The following is a 27,356-nucleotide window of genomic DNA, read 5'->3' as shown; positions in this document are numbered from 1 at the left end:
GCTCGCGGATCCGCTCACAAAGGGCTTACCACCCAACGTGTTCAGAGAACACGTAGTCGGCATGGGTTTAAGGGAAAGCCTATGATTCCCGAACATACGAAGGGCCTAAAGAAAGTTTACATTTCAAAACGGAGAAGTGTATTGTGGCTGTTAGTCCAACGGCACTAATTGCTGTGACGATGGGACAGTTCTATGCACTAATCTGTGATGAAATAGGATGGAAGCAAGAAAAATATGAATTGAAAGTTTTGAGTACGAAATTAAAGAACGAAGAATAGATGAGAGATCAAGGGGGAGAATGTTAGGTTTGATCTCCCACCAGTTAGGCCCAACGACCTTTTGGGCCTTGTTCTCGCGCCCTGATCAGGGGCGCCTAACCCTACATGGTTGGTGGGCCCCCGTCGCACAGCGCTATAAAGGAAAGGTGGGGGCCGGGGCTCGCAGTACGAGGTTCACCGTGCCGCCAGTCACCCCACCGACATCCTATCCCTAGACCCGATCTTGAGAAGTGGCGGGCGCTGCCAGCGACGGGAAGCACCACTGACGCCGGCAACGCCACCCCGACGCACACGCTGCCGCCGAGGACGCCACAGCGCCGCCTCCCTCTCCACCGAACGTCGCTGCCGGCGCGCAGATGGCGTTCGCCAACGAAACCCCGGCCGGAGCTTCGACCACTACGGCTTTTGATGGTCTGCTACCTATCACCCCCTTTCTCTCTGTCTCTCTGTAAATCCCGAACACCTATTCTATTCCTACAAATACATCCCGATCTGATGAACATAACTAAAAAGAAAACTAACAGTTAAGTGCCATGAGTGCTCAATTGAACATTGCTCTTTCTTTTATTTGAGCCGCTTCATCTACGCCGTGCTAATCATACCCAACGACATTTCTTATACAATTAACATTTGTTCTTTTGATTTCTGCATATTTATATTTGTCAGAGTTACAAGAATCTATTTTTGGTCCTTCAACCTTCAAGTGTGCAGGATTTATTCTCACCGCTGTTTGATGAAACTTGCCTTCTACCTGTTTAGAGATATTGCAACTTTTCGAGGAACCTTGAACATTTTCAAAATTAAGCTAGTGATCAGTGAATGATGGTGTCACTTGGAGCCAGAGCTGCATCAGTAAGTGCTGAATCAATTTTGGAATATTGCAGTAAAATGTTGTACTTCACTAGTATTACTACCTTGTTCAAGCATTGCTTCCTGAAATTGCTGCTGGTTACAGGAAAGTTAGTTTTAGTTCGCTTAATTGTGGCCGGTGAAGGTATGCTTGCAGTTGCTAAATTGCCACAGATCTGTATATTTCAGTGTGTGAAAGTTACTTCAAGAGCATGAATGTTGCTCCTTTATGCTGTGTGAAGAAAACTGAGCTAGCTCGGTTGATCGAGGACGTGAATAATGTAAACCGTAACTAGTAGCCTATAAAATTGTGAGATGAAACTATGTGTTGAGAGAGACTGCCTGTGTTTTATTTATGAATCCAAATATGTAAAGCTAGCACTCTTGGAAATTGTGAGATTAATACACTAAGAATTGCGTCCTAACAATAACGAGTGCTTCATACTAATTTGATGGACCGTATTCCTAGGGCGACCTTGGCTTGACTACCCAATTCCAATACTTTTCTGTTTGCGTGACGACTGCTCCATGCATATTTCTGTTTCTGATCAGTTTCATTTGCTTACCGCGTAAGACTACCCGAAAATGTAATCACACACCTCTTCAAACGCGGGGTTACAGGTCCACCGCGCAGGTGCCTTCAGCGTATCCCAAGATTATTGATCTTCTTTTTTTTTTTGTGAATTAAAGCTTCATTCATTCATCAGGGAGTATGAGAATTACACCCTTCAGCCAACAGGTTTACAATACAGGCCGGAGCAATTTGCACTGTCCCAGCCTGGAGTCACCTGTGACTTGCTTTGCTAGTACATGAGCTATGCGATTACAGGAGCGGCTAGCATACAACAAAGAATTGGCGCCAGACATGTTCTCTGAAAATCCCTGCTCGCCCACAGTCTGACCAGCTCCTGATTGTCTGTCTCCAGTTGGAGCTTCACCACCGCCTTCTCCTTGGCAAAGAGCATTCCATCACGGCAGGCCAAGGCTTCCATCATCAAGGCGTCCAAACCATACGGATACCAGCGTGCCCGGCCTCCTATGAATAGACCTGTCGAGTCCCTGAGAAATTGATCTTAGAATGTTGACCCCCCCAATCTATACGCATACACCACAATTATCAAATTGCACAGCTTTTTCTGAAGGCCTTGTTTAGCAACCTTGATTATTGTGGTTTGAGAATATAAGAAGCAGCATGCGAATGGTTCTTACAAAGACAGCAGCGAGACAGCCAGAGTGCCAGATACACAAAAGAATTAAGGAGGAGTAATAATCAGTTATTTACATGTACAACTAAATGAATGAATGAATCAATTGGCCAATATGCCAACAATGTACTGTGAATCTACAATGTGCAGACGGACGACTGAAACGCAAAGAATTCCTCTACTGCAAACTAGAAAGCCCCCGATGTATGGGTTCTCCGTGTACGGGCAAATAATAAAACTCTACACGAAGAGCTGGAGGAGGACAGGCGGCGCCTGCGCGGTGGTGGCGGCGGCCTCCTCGCGGTGGCGGCGCATGTGGCCGCCGAGCGCCTGGCCCATCTCGAAGCCGAGACCGCAGACGTGGCAGAGGTGGCTTGCGGGAGCCGCCGCCGCCGCCTGCTTCGTCGCAGTCTCCCTGGCGTCCTTCGCCGGCGCCGGCGCGGGCATCCCGAGCGCGAGGCCGTGGCGGCCCCGCAGGTGGCTGGTCCGGTGCCCGCCCAGCGCCTGGAACGACCCGAAGGCGCGGCTGCACGTCTTGCAGACGAACTCGCCGCCGCCGTCCCCGCCGCCCGCCGCCGCGCGCCGGTGCCTCTTGCTGCTGCCGTGCTCGGCGGCCACGCCGCCGCCGAGGGACAGCGCGAGGGAGAGCGGCACGGCGCCGGCGGCGGAGTCTCTCGGGTGCTTCGCCATGTACCAAACGGTCCGCTGGTGATGGAACTAAGGGCTCGCGATCGAGCTCAAGATGTTGGGAGAGAGAGGTGAACGGAGGACCGACGCGGGATGTATGCGAGCTCGGAGGAGCAGAGCAGGCCGCAGCTGGTCGTTGTGGAATCTGGATGTGTTGGTGGTGGCTCTGGCGAGTGCATGCTGGCCTTTTATATAAGCGGAGGAGGAGGAAGACGCTCTGCTGTCTGCTCACGTGCACTCTACGTCGGGGCGGACGAGAGAACGAAAGGCTGGAAGGAGCGCGTCCGTGCCTGGGCGACTCGTCTGCCTGCGCCGGCGTCGCCCGTCTGCGTCTGGAACCGTCTGAACGGCAGAACGGGCGGAAAGGGATAGGAACCTTCTGTGATCTGTCTTAACGCGGTCGGCCTATGGCGTGGCGTGGCGTGGCGTGTGTGCTGGCCTCACGCCGCACCGCGGGACGGCGAGCTCGGAAGGGTCCGCGAAACGGAGCTGACGGCGTTAGCAAAAAAGCCTTGGGGACACGGACTGGTCGTCGTTATCCTGGGGCCGCGGGCAGGGGAGACTGCACCCGCTCGCTCGGTCCGCTTTGACGCCGCGCGCCGTTGCCTGGGTGCCTGCCTGCCTGGTCAAACAAGTCTTGGCCGCGAAGAATGAACAGGGATAGGCTGCTAGTGTTAGCTAGCTAAGCTAACAACTCGTAGTCTCGTTCGAGAAACAGAAACGTCGTAGCCACCGCACCCTCATGCTTGAGGGAAAAGTTTCGCGCGAAGCTGCGCATCACACGCACCGGGCACGTGTGGACGGGATCGAGTAGGTTTTGCTGCACGAGTACCAATCTGGTAGAATTATGTTTACTATTCGTCACTCGAGCTCTCCCTCTACTTGAGTCCTAGTTTCCTTTCAACCGCGCGTGTGCTCTGCTACCTGCTGAGCCCCGTTCGCTTAAACTTATCAGCCACGGAGCCTGTTCGACTTGGGCTGAAACGATCGAATATGATCGTGGATTATTACTGCTAGCTGGTTTGATGTGAGAAAAAAATACCGTTCAAACTGAAAATTTACGATTATTTACGGGGCCAAGCTGGGCTTTGGCCCCCCTTGCCTTTATGAATTTTGTAAAGCCTAGATGCTATTTAGCCTGTTGTGTCTTGCCTGACGCTTGGAAATCTCCGCTCATCCCTGCCTGGCTGCCTTCCGTGGCAGCAGGTGTGCTCCCAGATTTCCTTTGCCTATAACATAGGAGTACAGCCCTACAGGCTACAGCTACGACTACTTTTGTGTTATAATTGAATTCTTTAATTTTTTTTTACTTTCAAACTCATTAATCTGTATAAATTATGTAGGATATTTTTAGTTCTGTATGTTACATGTATTTTAGTGTATATATGTATACATATATGAGATATTAATCTAATATTGTGATTGTCGCCACAGCAAAACAGACCACCAAAGTCACTTGTATTTTGTTATTAAATAATACATGATCTGCTCCCTCTATCCCAAAATAAGTATCGTTTAGGATTTTGTGCAGATCAAACTTTTTTAAATTTAACTATATTTATAGAAAATATGAGCAACATTTATATCTCTAAATTAATTTATTATATATTGAACAAGTAATCTAATAATACTTAATTTGCATCATCAATATTATTAATGATATATATCTGGTCAGAGTTAAAAGCATTTGACTTCTCGGAAAGCGAGAATGACACTAATTTCAAGATTGAGGGAGTTGTTATAAGTACTAAGACTAAATTTTCTACCGCCTGTGTACATTCTGATTCAATGGTAAACCACCCCCCCCCCCCCCCCCCCCCCCCCCCCCCCCGGTTTTGCTCTAAGTTTCGATACTGTTATTAGCAGTTACTTTTCAACGAAAGAACAACGTTTTTCTCTCACAACAAATCAACATCAGTATCAGCCAAATTTTAGCGAGCCGAACAGAGCCATAGGAGTCGTACGAGAAACATCGCAACCACTGCGCCGTCATGCTTGAGGGAAAAGTTTCCTGTGAAGCTGCACACCAGTCACCACACGCACCGCGCACGTGTGTGAACGGGAGTAGGTTTCGCCATGGGCGGATGTATATAGTGGTTAGTGGGTGCAGCCGCACCCACGTAAAAACAGAAAAACAGTGATTATAGCTAATTTTGAGGAAAATGCGCAGGCGGTCCTTCAACTTGGTAAGGGTGCCATCTAGGTCCCTCTACTTTCGAAATGTCAATTATGGGTCATGAACTTGGTTTCGGGTGTCATTCAGGTCCAAACAACGCTCGGATGAAGACATACTTTTATATCAAAATTGTAGCCCTCAACAGGATCTACAACTTTGTAGTTGAAAAGTTTTTGAATTAAAACTTTTTAGGGTCCCAAAATATTATTGTAAGTTTACATATTTTGAAATTTAAAATTTAAAATTATCAAAAAATCTCGGATGTTGACATGGTCTATATGAAAGATATATTTATCAATACAATCTATAACTTTGTAGTTGATTTTTTTATTTGAAGTCGTTTAGCATCTGAAATATGTGTTCTGACAGCCTGTTCGGTTGGCTGGTTCGTATCGTTGCTGGTTCGTGAAGAAGTACTGTTAGCTGGTTTGTGTGAGAGAAAAATATTGTTCCAGTTGGAAATTTACGATCGTTTACGACAAGCCACAGCCAAACGAACAGGCTGTAAGTTTCTTATTTCAAAATATCTAAACTTAGAACACATATTTAGGACACTAAGCAACTTTAAATAAAAAAAATCAACTACAAATTTTTAGATCGTATTGATAACTATAACTTTCATATAGACCATGTCAGCATCCGAGATCGTTGGATAATTTTAAATTTCAAAATTTGCACACTTACAATAGTATTTTGGGACCCTAAATAGTTTCAAATCAAAAAATTTTCAACTAGAAAGTTGTAGATCCTGTCAACGGCTACAATTTTGATATAAAATTTGTCTTCATCCGAACTCGTTTGGACCTGGATGACACCCGAAGCCAAGTTTATGGACACAGAATTAGCATTTTGAAAGTAGAGGAACCTAAATGGCACCCCATGCCAAGTTAAAGGACTGCCCATGTATTTTCCTCGCTAATTTTTCATCGTATTCGTACCCTCCAAATAAAAGTCTACAAATCCGCAAGGCAAGCATACTCCTTGAATTTTCTCTTGCTCCACCACTATCGTTTCGCTGTACCTACCCTGGTAAACGGTAGTCGGTAGTGGTACTGCAATGCTACTGTTCGTCGCTCGATCTCTCCTTGCAACTTCCTTTCACTTTCACTGCTAAAGTGCTAATGTATGTGCCCGCATGTGCTCCAGATGCTAGCACCATACCGCCACGTGTCGAACACGGTAGTCCCCCGCGCGCTTCCCGTTTGTCGTGTGCATTGCACTGCCACACAAGAGATTATCTGATTAACGCTACCGTTACGCTGTACTCCGTACGTACTAATCGGGAGCACGAAGATGACAGCACCACCTCATCAGTACTGCCGCCGTTCACGAAAGAATGCAAATCATGGGAACTGTGCTGGTCAAATCAGTTTAAGTTTGACCAAATTTATAGTAAATAGTATTAACATTATGTCTCTAAATATTGTGAAAATATATTTATAGCTAATCTAATGATACTTATTTTTGTCTCATGAGTGTTAGTATTTTTTTATATAATTTTAGTCAAAGTTTTAACTGTTTGACTCCAGGAAATGTGATAATTGCATTCTTTTGTAGACGGAGGGAGTAGTTTAGATCGAGTTAGACTTCCTTAAGTTTAGCTACTCCTCCATCTTAAAAGGAATAGTCATCTCCTAAAAAGTCAAACAAATAAAAGTTTCACCTAATTTATTTTATGATAAATATGTTTGAAAATATAAATATTGATACTACTTTCAATAAATTTAGTCAAGCTCGATATTATTTGACTACTTGGGGAGAGTAAATTTATAGAAAATATTAATGACATCTATATATGGCTTCAAATAGATATGCTATAAAAAATAAAATCCATAATAAATATTATTATGATTATTTTGTACTCCCTCCGTTATAAGATGCTTTGACTTTTTGATACATCGAATTTGCTATATATCTAGATATAACGAATGTCTAGATACATAGCAAATTTAATGTACTAAAAAAGTCAAAGCAACTTATAATTTAAAACGGAGTATCATAGTTAATATTATATATATATATATATATATATATATATATATATATATATATATATATATATATATATATATATATATATATATATATATATATATATATATATATATATATATATTCAAAGTTAAGATAGATTAATACTTGATAGAAAACTGAAATTGTATTTTCTTTATTGGACGTAGGGAGTACGTACGTATATGTACGTACCTAGTCTAGGTTCCAACCTAGGATGGCACACCTACGGTCAAGCAAGATTAGGAGATACGGAGGAGTCATAGCCAGCAACAGCTGTTATCGTCATCCTCATCCATCGGACGACCATCATGCATGAAACTAGCCGGGCCCTGGGCAAGATTCACGGTGCTCCTGCTTGGGCACGGGGACAAGAGGTGACTTGCAGGAGCGAATAGGGAGCACAAGAATAGTAATTTTCTTTGCAACGGGCGTGTACGTGCAGCCCACGTTTGGCTTTCCCAGGCGCGGAGAAAAGCCTCAAATTCCTACTGAGAGGCAATGCAACCTACAAGTAGTTGCACAATCACAAAGTCATGCCCTGCTTCCCTGTATTGTTTTGCTCACGCTCGTTAATTTATTCGTCCCAAAACCACAAAACCTTATGCTAAAAGTTTAAGACGGATCGGGCGTGTACGGTCTAAGAACCAGAAGAACAATCGATCGATCGATTTGATGATGGGTAAAGTTACGTTCCGAAATCATAACAAGGCACACCGCGTTACGTTTGGGAAAACCAGCTGGGACGGATTAAATGAACGAGACCATCGTATTATCTTCCTCATAAAAATGAGGACGATGAAATCAACCAGTGGGACGCGAATGCAATAACGGGACACACATCTGAACCAAAGAATCATCGATCCTGTTATACTACCATATATGTATGAATCAGTTTTCTGACATCCGAACGAAATCGAACTGCTAATCCAACACAAAAACTATAGCTAGCGTATTACAAAAGCAACTAGCTGCAGCTAGCAACTAACATGATTTTTACACGTCCTGGATTCTACTAAATGACGCTGATGAGTTAGCCCCCAGACATGGAGAAATCGGCCGGCTGGATCGATCTAAGCGAAGAGCTCGAGCAAGACGGGCGGATCGATGGCGGCGGCGCGCGGGGCCTCGGTGCGCCAGACCCAGGCGTCGGCGGCCTCGGCGGCGCCCATCTCCTCGCGGTGCCTCCTCATGTGGCCGCCCAGCGCCTGCCCCATCTCGAAGCCGAGCCCGCAGATGTGGCACTCGTGCTGCGTAGGCTTGTCTCCTCCGCTGCCGTTGCCGGCCGCGGCGGCCTGCTTGTGCTGGTTGAGGGCCCTGGCGCCGACGCCGAGCTTGAGGCCGTGGCGGCCCCGCAGGTGGCTGGTCCGGTGGCCGCCGAGCGCCTGAAACGAGGTGAAGGCGCGGCTGCAGGTCTTGCAGACGAACTCCCCCTCCCCCGACGTGGCCACCACGGCGCCCCTCCGCCGCGCTCGCTTCGTCGCCGACGACGGGGTCCCCGTGGAGTCCGACGTCGTGGACGAGTCCGTATTAGTGCTCAGCGACAGCGCCAGCGACACCTCGCCCGCCGGCTCCTGCTCCGTCCTCGGGCGCTTCATGGTCTGAGCGGTGTGTCCTCCTCGCGGCGGTCTCAGTCGGTTGGCTGGGTCAGTGGTGATATCTCTCTGCAGCTACGGCTCCGGCTCGCGGAAATAAGATGTGGTGGTTGTTTTTGTGCTTGGGCGAGGAGGTGTGGGTGAGGGCGGGCGCCCTTTTATAGGTTGTGTCCGCGTCCAAGACTCGGCAGAGAGAGGCGGTGGTGGGCTTACGTGTGCTCCAAGTTGGTGGGGCCCGACCGACATGAGGCGGGAGGTGGCGTGGGCGGACCAATCCGGGGAAGGCACCGCAACGCGCGGCGCCGCGTCGCGACGTGGACGGATGGGCATCCATCGCGCGCGGGGGCGGGGGTTGGGGCTCGGCTGCACGCCTGCACGCACCGGGCGTGACGGCGTGTGGATGTGGCGGTTCGGACCACGGGGCGCAGGCAGTGACGCAGCCTGGCAGGCACGGCAGGCAGGTGCAGGTGGGCGGGCTGCCTGGCCTGCGCGTACGTGGCGGCCGGTGCCCTCCGCGGGACCGCGACTGCTCTTTGCTTAACCGCGGGGGCAACGCCGCCGCCCGCTGGTTCGGCGGAGGGGATGGGAGTCGTTGGTGGGGCCGTGCGGGATGGGCGGCGTGTGGAGATGGACTTGCTGACTGCTCTGCACACGGTCTGCAGCGGCTGCTGGAAGGGTCTGGAACCTTCTCCTCCTCCTCCTCTGGGGGCTGGCCTGCCAGATTTGTGAGATTTGAATGACGCACGCATGGTCAACTAATCCCTGTTCCAAGTTCGTTCGTTCGTTCCGGTTCCGGTTCCAGAAGATGTACTAGGGCCCAGTTTAGTTACCAAAATATTTTGCAAAATTTTTCACATTCCCCGTCACATCGAATCTTTGGACGCATGCATGAAGCATTAAATATAAATAAAAAATAAAACTAATTACACAGTTTAGACGAAATCCACGAGACGAATCTTTTAAGCCTAATTAGACTATGATTGGACACTATTTGCCAAATAACAACGAAAACGCTACAGTAGCCATTTTGCAAATTTTTTTGCATCTAAACAAGGCCTAGAATCATGCGTGACTCCTACAGTATAGTTCAACGCTAATGCTCTCCACAAGATGTACCAGAATCATACGTGACTCCTACATTCCAACACTAATGCTCCACCACGGACGTCCGTTCCACATCGGTCGGTCCAAACGCGGCTAGCTGCCTCGCTCGTCGACGTACACGATTTCTCTAAAAAAAACGCTAATGCTCTACCATGGCCATCCGTTCCGCGTCAGTTAGTCCGGATGCGGCTAGCTGGACTACGGACTAGCCCACAAGCCTGCTCTCCTTATCGGCATGCATGATTTCTCCAAAAAATAAAAAGAAAAGAAAAGAGAGCGACATCTTATCTTTCCTATTCGCATCAGCTCCACCACACCGTCCGCCCTTCGGTCGTCTACGCACGAGCTCTGCTAGCGCCCGCGTCTGCACAAGCACGCCGCCGCCGTGCGCATACGCACGATCGTCGAGCGCCCCCACTAGCCGCGTACGCACGAGCTCCACCGCCGCGCTGCGCTGCCCGCCCGTAGTGAGGGAGACAGCTGTCACCTCCACCACGGGGACCGGACGCCTAGTCGGCGACCAAGACGACCTCCGCCTCCGCCTGCCCAGCTCGCAATGCCCGGATGTGGAGCTCACTAGCGTGCAGCTCACGTCAGCCCAAGCGGAGCCCGCCCACGCACGTCTCGCGCCCGCCTACCCAATTTGTCGTGGTCGGGGCGGAACTCGCCCGCCTACATCCCGCGACGACCAGGATAGAACTCCACACGCCGACGAGGATCCATTCAAATGTTTCAAATGTTTCAGAGGTATGTTGCAAAAGTGTTTTGTATCGATGTTGCAAAAGTATATCGGGATGTTGCAATTGCATTTTCAAGTGTATGTCCCAAATATTTCATTTGGTTCAAGCGTATGTTGCAAGTGTTTCATCTGGATTTTGCAAAAGTAGAACTGGATGTTGTATATACATGCATGTTGCAAGTGTATATTTCAAGTGTTTCAAGTATTTTAGGTATTTTATACGTATGTTACAAGTATTTTATCTAGATGCTTCATATGTTTTGTAGTGGCTACAAACGTGTTTTCCTGGTGTTTGAAACGTATGTTGCAAGTGTTTCAATTGTTTCGGACGTATGTTTCAAGTGCTTCATCTAGATGTTACAAAAGTAGATCTTGGTGTTGCATATGTTGCAGTGGGACCTATCTGCAACAGCCACCTGCTGCAGCTGCTGGGGCCGCCTGCATGCACGTGGGTGTAGAGGGGGCGTCATGGTGCGTGCGCGGGACACGAAGCGGCGCGGTACCCTACGTGAAGCAGACGCATCAGGCGCGGGTGTACGAACACTAGCCCCGTCTAGACATCCGGGCGTTAGACGTTCCCATAGTCCAATGAATAAGCTAGCGCTCCGCGTATTACCAACATGGATCATTCGTGAATATACCGGATTAATCCTAGTAGCCGTCAATCTTGCAGTCTTGCTTACTAAGAGTGCGTTTGGTGCAGCTCGTGCAAGAACTAGCTCCGTGACTGTACATGTCCCGTGGCGGAGTCGGCGGAGCAACAAAAAGTAAAAAAAAACGCGGTTCCGGCTGCTCCTCCTCGCTTCATGTTCATTTTGGCCGGAGCTGGAGCCATTTTTTTTTTGCTGCTATAGGAATCTACAGTGTTGCGCAATGGCTACGCGAAGGAGCCGGAGCCCCCGGTAGCCAAACCACGTGCCTGTTTGGCAGGGCTCTCGGAGGCCGGCTTCGACTCCTAAAGGAGCCCTATCAAACGCCGCTGCCAATAACTGCTTCAACTGGAGGAGCCGGCGATAGAGTTGGAGCCCTTTTGCACTAGTGAGCCGGAGCCCTTCTCGCCGCTCCGCCTGACGGCCATGGAAACAAATACGTTGGTGCCCTCGTCCCCTCGCTCGATTAGGCAGAGATGACGCCGGCGCGGTGTTTCACCGAAGCACGCGGGTGGCGACGCGGGCACCTGAGCTGCGCGGGCAGAGCGGCAGCGTGGAATAGCGGCGGCGTGGGAGAACAAATACGTTGGTGATTTTACCCCATTTCTTCCTTCAAAAAAAATCTTCAGATATGATTTACTTTAATCATGGCCAATATTATGACTTAATTGGTGCAAGATGATCAATTACTATGTAATTTACTATATATGAACTGCTATTATATATACAATCAAGTCAAGTAATATCAGCCTGTTCGCTTGGTCGCAAATAATCATGGATTATAAGGCAGAACAATATTTTTCTCTCACACCAAAGCAGCCAGCAGTAATAATCCACGATCGTTTTATCCGAAACGAACAAGCTGTATTATAATAGGCTCGAGCACCAGCGACATTTAGCCCTTGTTTAGTTCGCGAAATTTGGAATTTGGGGCTACTGTAGCACCTTCGTTTTTATTTGGTAAATAGTGTCCAAACATTGACTAATTAGGCTTAAAATGTTCGTCTCGCAATTTCCCACCAAACTGTGCAATTAGTTTTTCTTTTCGTCTACATTTAATGCTCCATGCACGGGCCGCAAACATTCGATGTGACAGGTACTGTAGCAACTTTTTGGACTTTGGGGTCCAACTAAACAAGGCGTTAACATCTTCCGTACATTAAAAAGGAAGATGAGGAGCCATTTTATCAAACGTTTTAAAAAACGGCTTCTGCCACTTCTTCAGAGGAGCTATAGCCGAGGTCGGAGCTCTTTTCGAGGACCGAGGTCCCTAACACAAAGTACATAGTCGAGGTGACAGCCTGAGTACGTACTAATGTTCGGTAATAAAGCGTGGCTTCTAAAAGTGCAGAAACGGAAGATACTTTAGCGCTCTGCTAATCTGACGTTGACATGCCAAGCAGGCGGCCCGGACACACACGGGAAGCGGAGCACACCAACGCAGTCCCAGCGCCCGGCCGCGCGCTCCGGCGTCGGGCGGGGTCGCGTGGCTGGGCGGCCGCGGCCGGCACGGGGACCCGACCGTGCGAAAAGGGTAGCACGTCGCACACCATACCATGCGGTTAAATCGATTTCAGGCTACTCCTACGTAGAATTTCTATTCTTCGTGCCGCCGCGGCCCGCGGGTGATCGACCCAGTCGGAGGGAGCCCGGCCGTCTGCCCGTGCGCTTCCGTTTGCCTCGCCCTCGCGGGTCAGGCTTGCTGCCGTGGTGCCGACGGAACGAGACCGAGCGGGGGCTGAGTGCTGACTGGCCATCGGATCGATCGACGACGTGCCAGACACGACTTTGCTTTGTACTAATATTAGCCAGCTACGACTTTACTTAGTTTATTACGTATATCCCTCGGTAGCTAAGACTTTCCCTTTCTGATAGTGCTTACGGTATCTTAGGCTCTGTCGCTCTGAGCAGTAGTATACTGGAGCAGCCGATCGATCCCGCAACAGAACTACAGACGCCGAATTGACAAGTACTTAAGTAAGCTGTGATGACATCCATCACGGCTGCCCAATTTGTTTGACTATCCAAAGCCAACTGGAGGCGTACTTCTTCTGCAACAAGCAGCCACACTTTCAGATTGGTTAATTAATCTTAGTGCTAGTACTACTAGTACTATTCAACAAAGGCCGGAACTGATCACCAATAGTACGTACGGAGACCCAGTGCGGCCGCCGGCGCACACCACGGAGTCTGGAGAGGCGATAGATGATGCAATGATTGACGTCACGGTGGGTCGACCTGGTACTGTTTTGGCTTGCCTTGTGTGTGCATGTGGCCGAGGAAACGAGATAAGCACGCGCATGACTTAGCGACCGGACAAGTTGCCCGTCTAGGTAACCTGCGTGTGGACGGAGACGGAGACAAAATATGGAGGCAGAACATCTGTCTCTGTCCATCGACACGGTTAAGGGAAACGCTCGCGTCGCGCGCTTTGCCTAAGCTCCGTATATATGCCTGGCAATACGCCGTGTCCTGGACATGGTCAAACAGTAAAGAGTCCCTCAATACTTCGGGCCCACATGGCAGTACGGTGGCCGTTGGTTTGATGAATGAATGAACTAGTCCGTCATCTCCTCACTTTTTACCTTTTTTTTGTTTGGTTTGTAAAATGGGATGAATTGATCCATCGTCATCTCATTTATCACATGCTAATAATCACTACCCGTATGAAAATTAAAGCCATTCTACCAGATTTGATGAACGAACTCATGATGCACAATCTCACGTAGAATGGTTTGGTTACTCAAACCGAACACCCCGTTACTTACTTCCTTCCTTGCGGTGTGCCCTGATTGTTTCTGGGAGTGGGAAACTGCGAGCATCGTGTAAACCATTTGGTTGCCACAATGTGCAAGATAGATGGATGTTCCTTCTCTCTGAAGTACCCCCCACCCCGCTCCATGCAAAAACAATGAAATTTTCACTTCGCGAGGGGTTAAAGAAATTTGATCAAAGTATTCTCCTACAACTAAAAAGAACAAAGTGTTGATATTTTTTGGTGTGACATTTGTTTTGGTTCGTTCGTCTGCCTACGCCTACGATCCCACGACATCTCCTTGATTGAATATTGCCTGTCATGTGATAGAAGAATCACGGCAAAATAGGAAGTAGAAAATTATTGTGATATCCATATACACATTGCATGTTTGCATGCACCAACATACATGGCAACGAGAAAAAGGAAAGAGAATTAACACAGAAGGAAAGAGAATTAAGACAAAAGGAACCTCTTTGCATTTGCAAAAGGGACAACTTTTTTCTCATTTCATTTGGTTTCACGCTCACGTGTTCTATCGCCCTCGCTTGCTGTTTCTTGCGTGAACCTCTTCTATGGCTCAGCCTCCCAATCCCAAGAGAAGGTCCCTACCTCTCCCTGACTGGAGATCCGGCCTGCCAGAGGATTTTCTCGAGTCCATCGGGCAGCGTCTCGCGTTAGGCCACGACGCGGCGTCCTTCTGATCCGCTTGCTCCCCATGGCGCGCCACCGTCCCGTTCGCGACCTTCGAGCCGCTCCTACTGCTCCCGTTCGACCCCGACTCGGACCGCGTCGGCTTCTACTGCGTTCCAGAGAAAAAGGTCTTGTCCAAGACGCTGCCCGACGTGCGCGGCAAGGTGGCGTGCAGCTCCTCATGTGGGTGGCTGGCGCTCATGGACGAGGCGGCGTCCGTGATGCTGCTGAATCCATTCGTCGGTGCCCGTGCCCCCGCGTTGAGCTCCCGCCAGCAGGCGAACACGTCGCGACGGCGTCCTCATCGGAACGCGTGTCTAGGGTCCACGGCCAGTGGATCCTCCATCCCACCAACGGCTACGGGGACGCGGATGCCACAGGCAGAGCCATTAAGCTAGAAGACATGAGGGACATGTTCTTCCGTGAGATCGTGCTCTCGGCGCCGCCTGACGCCGTCGGCCGCGAGTGCGTGGCCATGACCATGCTTGGGTGCTCCACGGAGGTCGCGTTCTGCCGGGTTGGAGTCGACAGTGCATGGACGCTGCTCGATACCAAACTGGAGTTCTCCGTGGGGTCCATCGTCCACTGCCAAGACAAGTTCTTGGCGATCGACTGCACTGGAGAAATCTCCATCTGCAGCAGCAACACCGCCGGCGCTACTCCAACCGCGACGCTGCTGTCATCGCCGTCGCCACCTGGGGGGCTCTGCCACCGCAGCTACCTGGAATCAAACGGTAAGCTACACATTGCGGGTGCCATGGTGAGCACGTTCCACGAGACACAGAGCTTCACCTACAGCAGCGCGATCTACAAGTGCAACCGCCACGACCGTACGTCGGAGTGGTCCATGGTGAGGGACATCGATGATCAAACACTGTTCGTGTCTAAACATTTCAATGAAAGCTTCAGTGGAACAAGCGTATCCATGTACAAGGAGGACAAAATCTACATGTCTGAGCCATTATATGAGGATCCATACGACTTGGTCCATCGACCGGAGATTATTGATATTGCTACCGGCGCATCCGAAGTGAAGCCCGTCCAGAAAAAGATGTAGGGTTCCGAGGCTCTAGGTTGGATTCGACCCAATCTCTAGAAGCTCTAGAGTCTGTGAGCCTGCGACGCCGCGCACTCCGTGACTGTGTTAAATTCATAAACTTTGCATTTTAGATTAAATGTCACTTTAACGTTGGTATTTAATTTAACAGTATTATTATCTTATCGTACGATTCGTGTGTTTTTAGTATAAATTGTTAGTTATCTCGTAGCAATGTACGGGCATGCTACCTAGTAAAAATACTAAAATTTATAATGTCAAATAAGTATCATTGGATTAAATACAAAATATTTTTTATAATAGAATTTATCTAAAAACATAAAAAATATTAACTTCTATAAACTTGATCAAACCTCGGAAGGTTTAGCTTGTCTCAAACCTACAATTACATTCTTCTTGGAATGGAGAAAGTACTCTCAGTACAAATATGAATGTGAATACATTCATCGTTCCAAGTCCGGTTCTCGAACTTTGATTGACGGTGTCTAAACTTTTAAATAGATAATATACTAGAAATTGTCAGTCAAAGTTTGAAAAGTATGTGAATATTGGCAAATGTAAATGGATATGGACTTATATTTTCTATAGGAGAGGAATTACTCTATCCGAATGAACTACTGCAGAGTATCGTTGCCACGTTGTGAATGGACCTACGTCGGCTGTTGCAAGATCATGAGCCTGGATTGCCGACGAGCGACGACGACAGCTAGCTCCTGCTACGTTGCCGATCAACGACCACTGGCGCCAGTAGCGTGAAGTAAACTAAAAGCAGGAAACGCGTCATTGCTATAAAAAAAATACAGTACATACTCTTGAATACATACCAACACGACTGCTCAAGACCGATGTGTTCTTTTACTTCTGAAGCAAACATGAACACAACCTGTACTAGCACCTAGCAGTGTAACTGTATTTTTTTTATAACTAAGTCCCCGTTCGCTTGGAGGAATTCTGGAGGAATCTAGAGGAATTTATGAGAGAAAAACACTGTTCTGGATAAAAAAAAGAAACGGATCAAGCCGGATTTAAGGGCACGCGAACCACATTTCGCTATCGCACGTCATTTGCCTTCGTCTGACGGCAACCGCGTCGTCAAAGGAACACCTCCCGGCCATTTGCGATTTAGCAGCAGGCTACTGGCCGGGGGAGATTTGGTCTGCCTATGGACACCTGAGATCATATGCACCGTAATGTCGGTGCCTACGTGCTCTCCATCATCTCCACGAATGATGAAAGCGTTGATAGCTCAGCCGACAAGCTCATCTCGCTCAGTAGTCGTCGCGTTCGTCAGCTTGCGCACATGCATGTGGTTTAACCAAGTTCCAGGCTTCCAGCCCATCCATCGCTGCTGGCGCATACTTGTCCACTCACATCGGCCCCACTTGCAACTATACTCCCTCTGTCTAATAAAAAAAAAGAGTATGTCTACTCAACAACTATGTGTTTTAAACAGTTTTAACACATGAATTTTTTTACACCATAGAATTAAGATCCAACAACCTCCATCCTCCTTCTACCTCAGCCTTCTTCTACTTCACAATCACAAATCACAAGATCACAGATCTACAGATCCACATATAACAAGAAACATTTTTTTTCTATGCAAGGACAAGAGGACAAATCACGCCCGTTAGTGACTAATGATAATAATACACCAGACCGGATTGCCGACACATCCGCCGAGCTGCCCAAGTCAGAATGTCAGATGCGGAGATCACGCCAAGCCAACAACGCTGACTGAACGGAGCGGCGCTGCTAGCTGCAGACATGAAGGCGGGGCCAGATCGATCAATCAGTGTACGAAGGAGGTACAGTGGCATGCCATGTACAGTACGTATGTGTATATGCGTTTCGGAGACAGTTGAAGAGAGAGGGAGAGAGTAAGAAAATCCATGTGTTTTTTTTATGCTAAAACACACGTGTGTTGTATAGCATTTCTGAAAAAGATATAATTCTAAAACAATGTCATATTTTAGTATATTCAATTTAATCAATTATAGATAAAAAAATATAAATATTTATAATATCAAATAGATACCATTAGATTAGTTACAAAATGTATTTTCATAATAAATTGGTTTACAGTCATAAATGTGAATATTATTTACTAAAAAGTTGATAAAGCGTGAGGTATTATTTACTTCGTCTATACTAATAGAGGCGTACTGCACAGCCTAACAGCACCAGTACGATTTGGAGGGTGACTGTTCTTTTGGTCCACGAATAACAGCCGCGTGAGCTAGGAATTTGCTAGGCACTTGCATAAATCATACGACGCAAGTTTTGATAAATTACAGCAGACTGAACATTCTCAATGAAACACTTTTTTCCGGCTCATTTTCCGTGTCACAAAAGGGGGGCAAAAGATACTTGGCGACAATAGCACACATCTAAATATAATGCAACAATATATATTTGGCTACTCGTTGAGCAAACAGATTTCGTTGCAGCGTGGTGCCCTGGCACAAAATCTGGGCCAACTCAAATTCGGCCACTAAGACAAGGCTCCACGTCCATGTTATAGCACCAAAACTTGAGATTTGAGGTCGATTCCGTTAAATATGAATGTTCCCCGCAACGGCACAAACTGCTTGGTGACCAGCTGAAAGATAAGAGGGAAAACGAACACGGATAAGTAATAGAAAATTTTCCATTCCAAATGCAATCCTATGAATTCAAATCACATTTTCCCCCCATTTTCTCCAATGTTGTGTGAAATCCTGGAAATTATGTATCTCTTCAGGATTGCGGGGAATGCTGTATAAGGGGCCCACATACCTTAATTACTTCTTGGGAAGCGACTCCACCGACAAAAGCAGCCACTGGATGGATCTCCGCAGCACCGAACCGGCACATTTCAGTTATCAGGTCTTCGGATAAGGATGCTCCGTTCAAACCCATCTCACTTAGCACTGAAGCCGCAACTGTCTTCAGCCTAGGGATATCCTCATCAATCTCACTACCGAATCCAGTGTACAATCAGTATTATAAAAAAAACAGATCATTTCTCTACATGTGGGATAATAATGTTCACCAATAGCAAATGAAGATTTCTCCTAAGTACCTGTCGAAGATTCCAGGCAATCTGCTATAATTGGCAGCCAATCGATCAACAGCCCGTAGTAGAATGTAGAAGTTCATTGCGTAACTGCAGTGACACATTTGATAGTCATTAGAGAAGACATTTAAAACAAAGGGACAGCTATTTCAACTAAAAAGGAGATCATACAGAATATCAGAAGTACGTAATTATGGGATGATAAACATATGACGTCCAGGCTAAATGCTCAAGCTCAGAATCAAGACCATGATATTCGAAACATTCAAAGTACGATTGTACGTAGTTTTAAGAACTCTCTCTTTATTTATTTATTTATTTTAAAAAAAAACACTACTCCCTCCATTCCAAATTGTAAGACGTTTTGGCTTTTCTAGATATGTAGATTTTACTATGCACTTAGATATACATTACGTCCAGATACATAGTAAAAGCAATATATCTAGAAAAACAAAACGTCTTATAATTTGGAACGGAGGGAGTAACCCTGCAATATCCTAGAATTACCTAGTTTTAGGGTGGCATGTTACTATATAATCATTGCAGAAAATGGTTATGGAATTAATAACAAGAGGAGATCCAGAACATGTAAAACACTTCCTTTTACATCAACTAAAGGAACACGAAATAAATAGAGGTGGAAAAGCAAAATCAGAGTAATGGATGCTGACCTGTAGTCTTCATCGGTGAAATACCTCTGAATCTCAGAGACAATTGGAGAGCCAAATTCCTCCTCGAAACTACGATATCTACAAACCTAAACAATGGAAATTATTCAGCATAGATGACAAACTGGTAAAAATGACATTTTGGTGTTACACTATTATAATTGATTATGAATATACAAATTTGAAATTAAACCAGAAACCACTGATAGGTGCAACACTAAATAGAGTATGTCCCTGAATGAATGAAAAACAAATTTGGTGCCTGCACTAATCATTATTCTATTATTCTGAGAGCAAGCAGCGATCTCATCGTGCCAATAAAATCACCTTTATCCAATTTGTCATTCTGGCATGGATAACCAGACATTAAAGTCATCTATACAACATATTAATTGTCACAAATTCACAATGACCGCATGAGGCAATAAGATGTCACGTTGTGAAAACATGCCATCTAAAAAAAGCAGCTTACCCTTAGTTTCCTAGAATTTTTACAAAATGTTTTGATATATGCTCTTGAAATAGAATCCGGATCTCTACCAATCCGCTTCAAGATTTCCTTTACATGATGCTCCAGGGCAAGACAGTCAAATTCCGCCTTAGCTTGGTAAATCTTTTGTAGGCTTACATAATACCTGTAAGATGACACAAGGAAACATTACAATGTTCACACGAAATGGTAGCAGAATTTAAAACTAGAGATGGCAACTGGGCACTTACTCAGTAAGGGAAGTCATATCAGGTATTGTTCCCTCCAGAGGTAGCTCACCATTGCCCTCCTTTGCAATAAACTCCTATCAATAGACAGGAGAAACAACACAAGTTTTGAGACATAGACACCATGGCAAAAAAATGCTTATATGTGGACTATGTATAGCTTATGTTCAATATACAAGCAGCTTCCATGTATTAAACATCCCCAGGGTTTCTATTTTTTCTAAGTTGGGCTTCTTCAACAAATGAAACGAATAGGTTCAGCTTAGAAGCCTTCAAAATCAGAAGATGCCTGACACTAAAATCATGTTTGCAACAGGGTTCTAGCTCTAGAAGGATGAATTTGACCTTTCAATCTGACTAAAGCAAAGCTTTAGTTTGTGAGCTTAAAGCACATCTAGAACTGGACCAAGCAAGTCCAACTGCATACTGTATAAGACATCTCAGTTATATTAGCAGCCTGAGATTTTAGCACAAATGCAGCTTGCGCATGCTCATTGTCCAAGCAGTTTCATTGCACACATTTTAGACAGCTTATCAACATTTATGGCCTGAGATTTTGGCATGAACTATAGCAGTAAGACACAATTAAGATACCAAGAAAAGAAACTTCCTGATCTGCTTTTAACAACAGCAAGAGAGGCCACATAATAGACCAGTGACAAATGAATCAGCATTCAGTCAAAAGGAGGCCAATAAACTTTTAACCATGGTTTGCTAGCTTTTACTGAATGGCCCATAGCATATAACATAAGTAAACATCTGAATCACAATATGATAGATACCTTTAAAGCAGCCACTAAAATCCAGAAATCTGATGATGATGAATTGACTTCAGCAGAGTCGTCATCAATTATCTGACGGATCTCATTACCTGGCAGAAATTAATCATGAGTCAGAACCTGCATGTTTTATAGTTGTGTGCACCATTTTGTATGAGTCATTCTATGCATGAACTTGCATCATAAGCAATAAGAACATGATACCATACAACGGGATTGGGAAGGCCACTTAGGTTAAATCCAGAGCATGATTACAAAACTGTATGTTACTATTGTCCAAATAATGTAATCAGAAATAGCTTCAACAAATTTTAATTAAAATGAAGTCATTGCAGACAACCCATAGCCACTACTTTATTTATGTGATCTACTAGTGTGCAAGCATCAACTTGTTCTATGTAACTAGCATATATCAGTACACAGCATTCAAATGCTAGCTGAGTTTCATTGCTTCAATACAGATTTTGCAGGGGATGTTTGGATTCAGGGAAATGAGGGTACGGTAGGGATTAGGATATGGGACATGGAAAAGATGGAGGGTTAGAACCCAAGTAATGAATCCATACCCTCCTAATCGCAACATCTACACCTAAACCTACCTAAACAGATAAGAAAGCATCAAATCTCAAATGGGATAATCATTATACAATACACAGTTCACAAAAGAGCTCTGTAATTGTGAATATCTTGTCATATGTTTGCAGCAAAAATGAGTGGCATATTAGTGTTAGAACAATATATAAGTGCACAGCCACGGGTCAGCATTGTAATTCGTGATCAAGTACCTAGAAAATTCTAAAGGGAATACACACAACAAGGTACAAACTGGTAGAGATATTGCAACTGATGTTCATTGCAGCAATCAATCAAAATGTGATACCATCCATCTGGCAATAAGACCACTCACATGTGACATCAAACATCCAACAATAATGAAGTCTGGATGGAATGCTTGAAATCTGATCTATGTAAAATTATAGATCTAAAAAGTTCAGCTGAGCATTCGATAGAAAATGGAGGTGGATTGTGGATAAGCTATCTATTGAAAGTGCTAGGCTCGAGAATATTTTTCATATTAAGATACCAAGATTCAGAAAAAGGACATGTCTAACACATACAGAAAATACGTGAACGTGCCAAATCGTAAATTTAGGAACTAGCCCTTTTGGTCAACTTACTGATTCCTGGAGTGACTGAGACTTTATATGAAGAGTCCACAGCTTCTTTGTAATTTTCTTCATCGACATTAAGCTTATGGGCTCGAATTAGGTCCTGATAAAGGTAACAATTAGTCAGTGCCTTGACAGTCTTAAAAAAACACATTAACAGTTCGTTTACTCGATGACTCAACAGTACTAAAAGAATGTAACCTTAAATTCCTTTTTCTCTTGCCTAGTTGAAGGCATGTTACCATCATGGGCATCAGCCCATTTTTCTGCAAGTCTCACAAGGATAACGATGTATGGAGTATGCTTGTGGACAACAGGATCTTTATCATTTATGTCAATTGATTTTGCAAATCTGCGAAACATAAGTGTCAACAATAACAGTGAGCTTGTGTATAATGACAAAACTATTACACACTGTTATGTGCAAATTGAAGGTATGAATACATTCGTACTGCTTTAGTTCAGTCCATGGATTATGAAGTCGCAAATCATCCAAGAAGTGGTCTGGTTTTGATTCTATGACACAGTGCTCCTGGACAACAATAAATAAATATGTGAATCTTCCCAAAATGCTTTTGTTATGACTTCCCCCCAAGGCAGCAGAGACATAACTCCCAAGAAAGGGAAAAAAGTCACAACGTGACCCAGATAGCAAGGCCTTGTACTCATACGCAACTATGAATGTATGAGCGTTCAAAATCACATGGTCTTGCTATCTGCAACTGTGATGTCACGATAATTAATTATGTTTTCATACGAAAGAGACTAGTTTTGGACATAAATAAATATATCAAAGTACCTTGACGCTAACCCTGACCAAACCGGTTAGACCATATGAACGTGCGGCAACCAAAACGATATCTGCTTTCCTGCAGATATCATCTAGCTTCAGTAAAGAACTCTCTGGAAGCTGCACCGTAGAAGAAAAAACAGCGCATTAAAAAAAATATTTTGAGTTATACTGCATACAAATGTTTTGCCAGCAATACTAATAAAACAAAGATTAAGGAACTCTACTAGCACCAGTATCAATAAAACCTGAAGGAATAATCAAACTGTAGCGCTACAGACCAAAACCATATTATATTATTATGTTAAAAAAAGAAGGCGGGCTACAGAAACTAGTATTGTCAAAATATGCTTCTAGCCAATGAATCCACTTATGGACGCATGGCCAAATAAGCAACGGTGAAACTATATTTTAAACTACAAATTTAACAGCTGGCCAATCATTGGCGGGACATATCGAAAAAGTACTAATTTAGGGCCTGTTTGGTTGGAGGCCTATGCCTAAGAATGCTAATGAGAGTATGCATAACATCAATGCGCTTTTAAATGTATAAAGTGTGCAATTAACATATACTTGTATAGTTTGATTAGAAAACTAGATGATTTCGATTAATGTTATTTTTCTAGGCTTTGTTGTTGTTGTAACTAAAAAATATTCTAATAAAAAATAACTATACTTAATTTTGTATTTGTATAATAATAAATCCCAACATATTTAATTATTTTTTTCAAATAAATAATACTGATTAAGTTGTGTTCCATCATTATCCGTTACTTTCCTGACATTAAGCAACTAATCACTATCATTAGCCCAGGCAACATTGATCCAGGCGCTCAATTTTGGTTGCCTGGCCGAGCATGCACTCGCCTGGTTCAGGAAGCATATCATGGTCATCCAAACGGAGCACAAGGTTTTGCCGTCACGGCCACCAATGCCAAGAGGGCAGCTATGCATTAGCTATTGTGTACGAATTTGACACAACAGTGAGTGGCCTGGCCCAATGCCATATTACTGTCAAAGCACCATATGTCTACAGAAACTAGGTTATAACTGATGCACAAGGTATAATGGTTGCAAAATGAACCGAATCAATACACTGCTCTGGCGTAAGCCGCGTAACAATAATTTAAAAGCTATCTGGTACACAGGAGGTACATCACATCCAAAGTGTGTTAATAAGAATCATTCGTCCATATAATCTTCTTTCACAAAGTATAAACTTTATTAGAACATTAACTGATCTATGACATTTATGGTAATTGAGAGCTATGAAATCTTCTAATATTCCTCTTACTGGTTTCATCTCTTAAACATTTTTGTTTCACATAAAACATGTGTTCATAAACCCAAAAGTTCTGGCTAGCACCAGCAAACTAATCATGCTCTTGCAATTTATCTTAAAAGTAGACTGAAGAACACACCTGAGTAGCAATGACAACAGTAAACTGGGAAAAGAATGAAGGATTAGTGTCTATCAAATGCGCTGGAAACTCCTCAACAAACTTGGCTTTAACAGCGTCATTAAGCTCTTGTAGGAAAGAACATATAGATTTAGCTCTTGGTTGCCCCAAACATCCTTCATCCACTGCATGCAAATTTAAGGTACCGGAATAAGAGTTCCATCAATTTCGTGGGGATGAATTCAGTAGAACAAGTGGAATCACATAGCGAAGAAATTACACAGAAAATTGTTGCCCAGATCAGATGCTTCAACTTTGGAGTCATCAACAACAGTCACACTTCCTATTCCTCCAAGCACGAGATTCTTCAAGGCTTCTGTTCCAGTAGGACCACAGTTAAGCAAGCATATGCTAGCCTTCTCCAGTGCAGCCTGGCCTTGATCACCCCATATCCTGCTCTTTGCAGTTAACAGATAACAGGTGTCTTTCAATACCTGGGCATGCTATCTGATCAAGTAGGCAGTAGAATAATCTGGAAAAATAATAAGCATTGTACCTAACAAACTACAGGTTAAACGACAGAATGGATTTCATTAGTTTTAATAAACAATGCCTGTGTCATGGATTAACAATTCAAATACACCATTACCAGCCCATAAGAATTCGCAACAGAAAACTAGGGTTATTTTGCTGTTGCCTCAACAACTAATGAATACGGCCAGTAGGTAATGCTGAATTGCTGGTTGCAAATAGCTTAATTTCAAAGTAACGCTAAGTCATTGATCGTACTGCCATGTACCATGCATCACACAACGCAAGAGCAGTCTAAGAGTCAAACCAAGCAGATTAAACTAGGGACAGACTAGAGCAACTGGCTGTGACCTGTGATGGCAACCAGAAATCACCAACCTAGGCAGAGATCATTTAATTGACAAAACACTTCTAGGCATTTAAGGTTTATAGTCAGGTTTGATATTTGTACCGTCCAAAGTGCTGTCTCACGTAATTACAAAGGCAAAAGACAATTAGTAACTTCCTAGCTAAGGCAATAGAAGCACCCGCTAATTCAGTTGTTCATCTAGAACCAGTAAAGTAAATCACTATTAGATTGCATCTTGCCATCGGAATGCCATACAATACCTAAAAGGTTGTAGCAAATTCCTTGTGCATAACAGATGAACCTAACAATAAATAAATCGGTACCCACCAATGTGGAAGCAAGCAACCCCAGCTCTAATGCAAGCCTTCACAGTTGGACTGACACCATATCGCCCGAGAGTCAAAAACCAAAGGAGCCTAAACCCTAGTCGCCGCAGCACAGCACATCCAGATCGATCTCTAACCGAATCAAATAAGCAGAATTACATCGCTGCACGACCCTAAACCCTAGAATCAAACGAAGCCAAGCGCTCGGAATCTACCCATCGACCACGCGGAGACGAGGAGGTGCAGGCGGGAGGGGAGAGCGCAGATGCGCGTCGAAGGGTTACCTGAGCTGGCGATCGTACTTGGTCTTGGGCTCGGCGACCACGCCGGTGGCGGCCATGGCTGCGGGACGGGGCGGGGTGGGGCTGGGCGGGGCGGAGGGAGACTTCACCCGTCATTAAAAAAAACTGGTTTCGCGCTTTTACCGTCCTGCAAAATGATTTCATTTGCCATTACGAGACTAGTGTAATCCATTGAAATATATTTTGAGTAGTTTTAATTCGTAGAAAAAAAAGAAGACACATCCTTCCACTTCTACCTCTACCTACTATTTTCTTCGTCAAAACGGATCTGGCCCTCTCTCCTGTTACTCCCTCTCCTCCATCTCCGCTCCCCAGCGGCATCAGTCAGCACAGGCCTGCCACCACGCCGCTCCTCTCCCATGCCGACGCTGGCCTTCCCCCACGCCGCCTCCTCCCCTGCCGGCATAGGCCTGCCTCCACGCCGTTCCCCTCCCGTGCCGGTGCTGGCCTTCCCCCACGTCGCCCCCTTCCTTGCCGGCACAAGCCTGTCCCCACGCCTTCTCCTCCCCTGCTGGTGCAGGCTCGCCCCATGCCTCCCCCTCCACTGCAGGCGCCAGTTTAGGTCGCAGGCTATAGCCCCTTCTAGCCAACACCGCTAGCACCGTCCAAATGGATGAGAGCAGCAGTTCGACGGGGGCATCCAGAGGGCTGGGAGTAGAGTCCTTCTCCTCTTGTCCACTGCGACAAATGCAAATGTCATATTGTCAAGGTATTGATGGCAAAGACTGAGAAGAACTATGGGCGCATGTTCTACATCTATCCAACTCGAACGGTTCTATGATTTGTTCTATTTTATTTGTAATTCATGTGTTGTATTGTTCAGACAATTGAATTTTCTTTGCATTGGTGACAGATGGATGGTGGTGGATGTGACTTTTGGAAGTGGCAGAAGGACTATGAGCAATGGCTGGTTGATAACAAGCATGTGCCATCCTCTTATCAGCCTGTTTTCAGAGCACTAAGATGCCACAATCAGAAGAATAGTCCAAGGGAAATGGTGGACAACCAGAGCAGTTCAAGGACTTGACAGGAATAACTAGAGAGATTGTGTTCTTGCTGAAATGCTTGATATTAGTTTGTGCACTTCTATTAGTGACCAATTTGTATGAAATTGTTAAGAGTGAATAATGAGTGTGCTGAAATAAATGAATGAAAGTACTCATTAGTGACTTGTATCATATATTGTGTCATGTGTGCTGTGTCTTTTGTGATCAATTTTCTATAGAATTTTGACAGAATTTTAGGCAGAATTTTGACATAATTTTAACAGAGTTTTGACTGAATTTTGACAGAATTTCAACACATTTTAGCCTCCATCTCCTCCAATCTCCTTGCCAGAGTCGACATGATGTCCATTTTCATCAATCTCCTTGCGCAACCTAGCTGCTTTCGAATCTCCTCTAGTCTTCTTGATAGAATCAAGATATACGGCCTGATTAACAAAACTGTAACCATGAGGATTCTGTAAA

General features: G+C 45.2%; 3 protein-coding genes across 4 annotated transcripts; all 3 read right to left on the bottom strand.

Annotated features, from left to right (window-relative positions):
* Positions 1-2,359: 2,359 nt before the first annotated feature.
* Positions 2,360-3,170, bottom strand: LOC136480050 (zinc finger protein ZAT12-like). Its single transcript, XM_066477723.1, has one exon. The coding sequence runs from the start codon at positions 3,020-3,022 to the stop codon at positions 2,573-2,575; it is 450 nt and encodes a 149-aa protein (XP_066333820.1). The 5' UTR covers positions 3,023-3,170; the 3' UTR covers positions 2,360-2,572.
* A 4,879-nt stretch (positions 3,171-8,049) lies between these two features.
* Positions 8,050-8,923, bottom strand: LOC136480043 (zinc finger protein ZAT5-like). The gene has a single exon (XM_066477719.1). It carries the CDS (start codon positions 8,801-8,803, stop codon positions 8,279-8,281), a length of 525 nt encoding a protein of 174 aa, XP_066333816.1. The 5' UTR covers positions 8,804-8,923; the 3' UTR covers positions 8,050-8,278.
* A 9,112-nt stretch (positions 8,924-18,035) lies between these two features.
* On the bottom strand, positions 18,036-25,968 carry LOC136480030 (NEDD8-activating enzyme E1 regulatory subunit AXR1-like). Of its 2 annotated transcripts, none has more exons than XM_066477706.1 (14): positions 25,870-25,968; positions 24,660-24,832; positions 24,401-24,564; positions 22,989-23,099; positions 22,642-22,721; positions 22,391-22,541; positions 22,199-22,292; positions 21,024-21,112; positions 20,245-20,318; positions 19,997-20,159; positions 19,528-19,613; positions 18,863-18,946; positions 18,577-18,757; positions 18,036-18,400 (listed from the first exon to the last, which is right to left on the bottom strand). In XM_066477706.1, exons 1-14 carry the CDS (start codon positions 25,923-25,925, stop codon positions 18,317-18,319), a joined length of 1,590 nt encoding a protein of 529 aa, XP_066333803.1. In that variant the 5' UTR covers positions 25,926-25,968; the 3' UTR covers positions 18,036-18,316. The 2 variants fall into 2 exon arrangements, with proteins under 2 accessions (XP_066333803.1, XP_066333809.1); XM_066477712.1 differs by having other exon boundaries at positions 18,577-18,733.
* Between the last annotated feature and the right edge of the window lie 1,388 nt (positions 25,969-27,356).

This window comes from Miscanthus floridulus, chromosome 1 (assembly GCF_019320115.1).
Source record: "Miscanthus floridulus cultivar M001 chromosome 1, ASM1932011v1, whole genome shotgun sequence".
Classification (NCBI taxonomy): domain Eukaryota; kingdom Viridiplantae; phylum Streptophyta; class Magnoliopsida; order Poales; family Poaceae; genus Miscanthus; species Miscanthus floridulus.
Note: the sequence above shows the minus strand (reverse complement) of the source record. Positions and strands in the feature narration are given on the sequence as shown.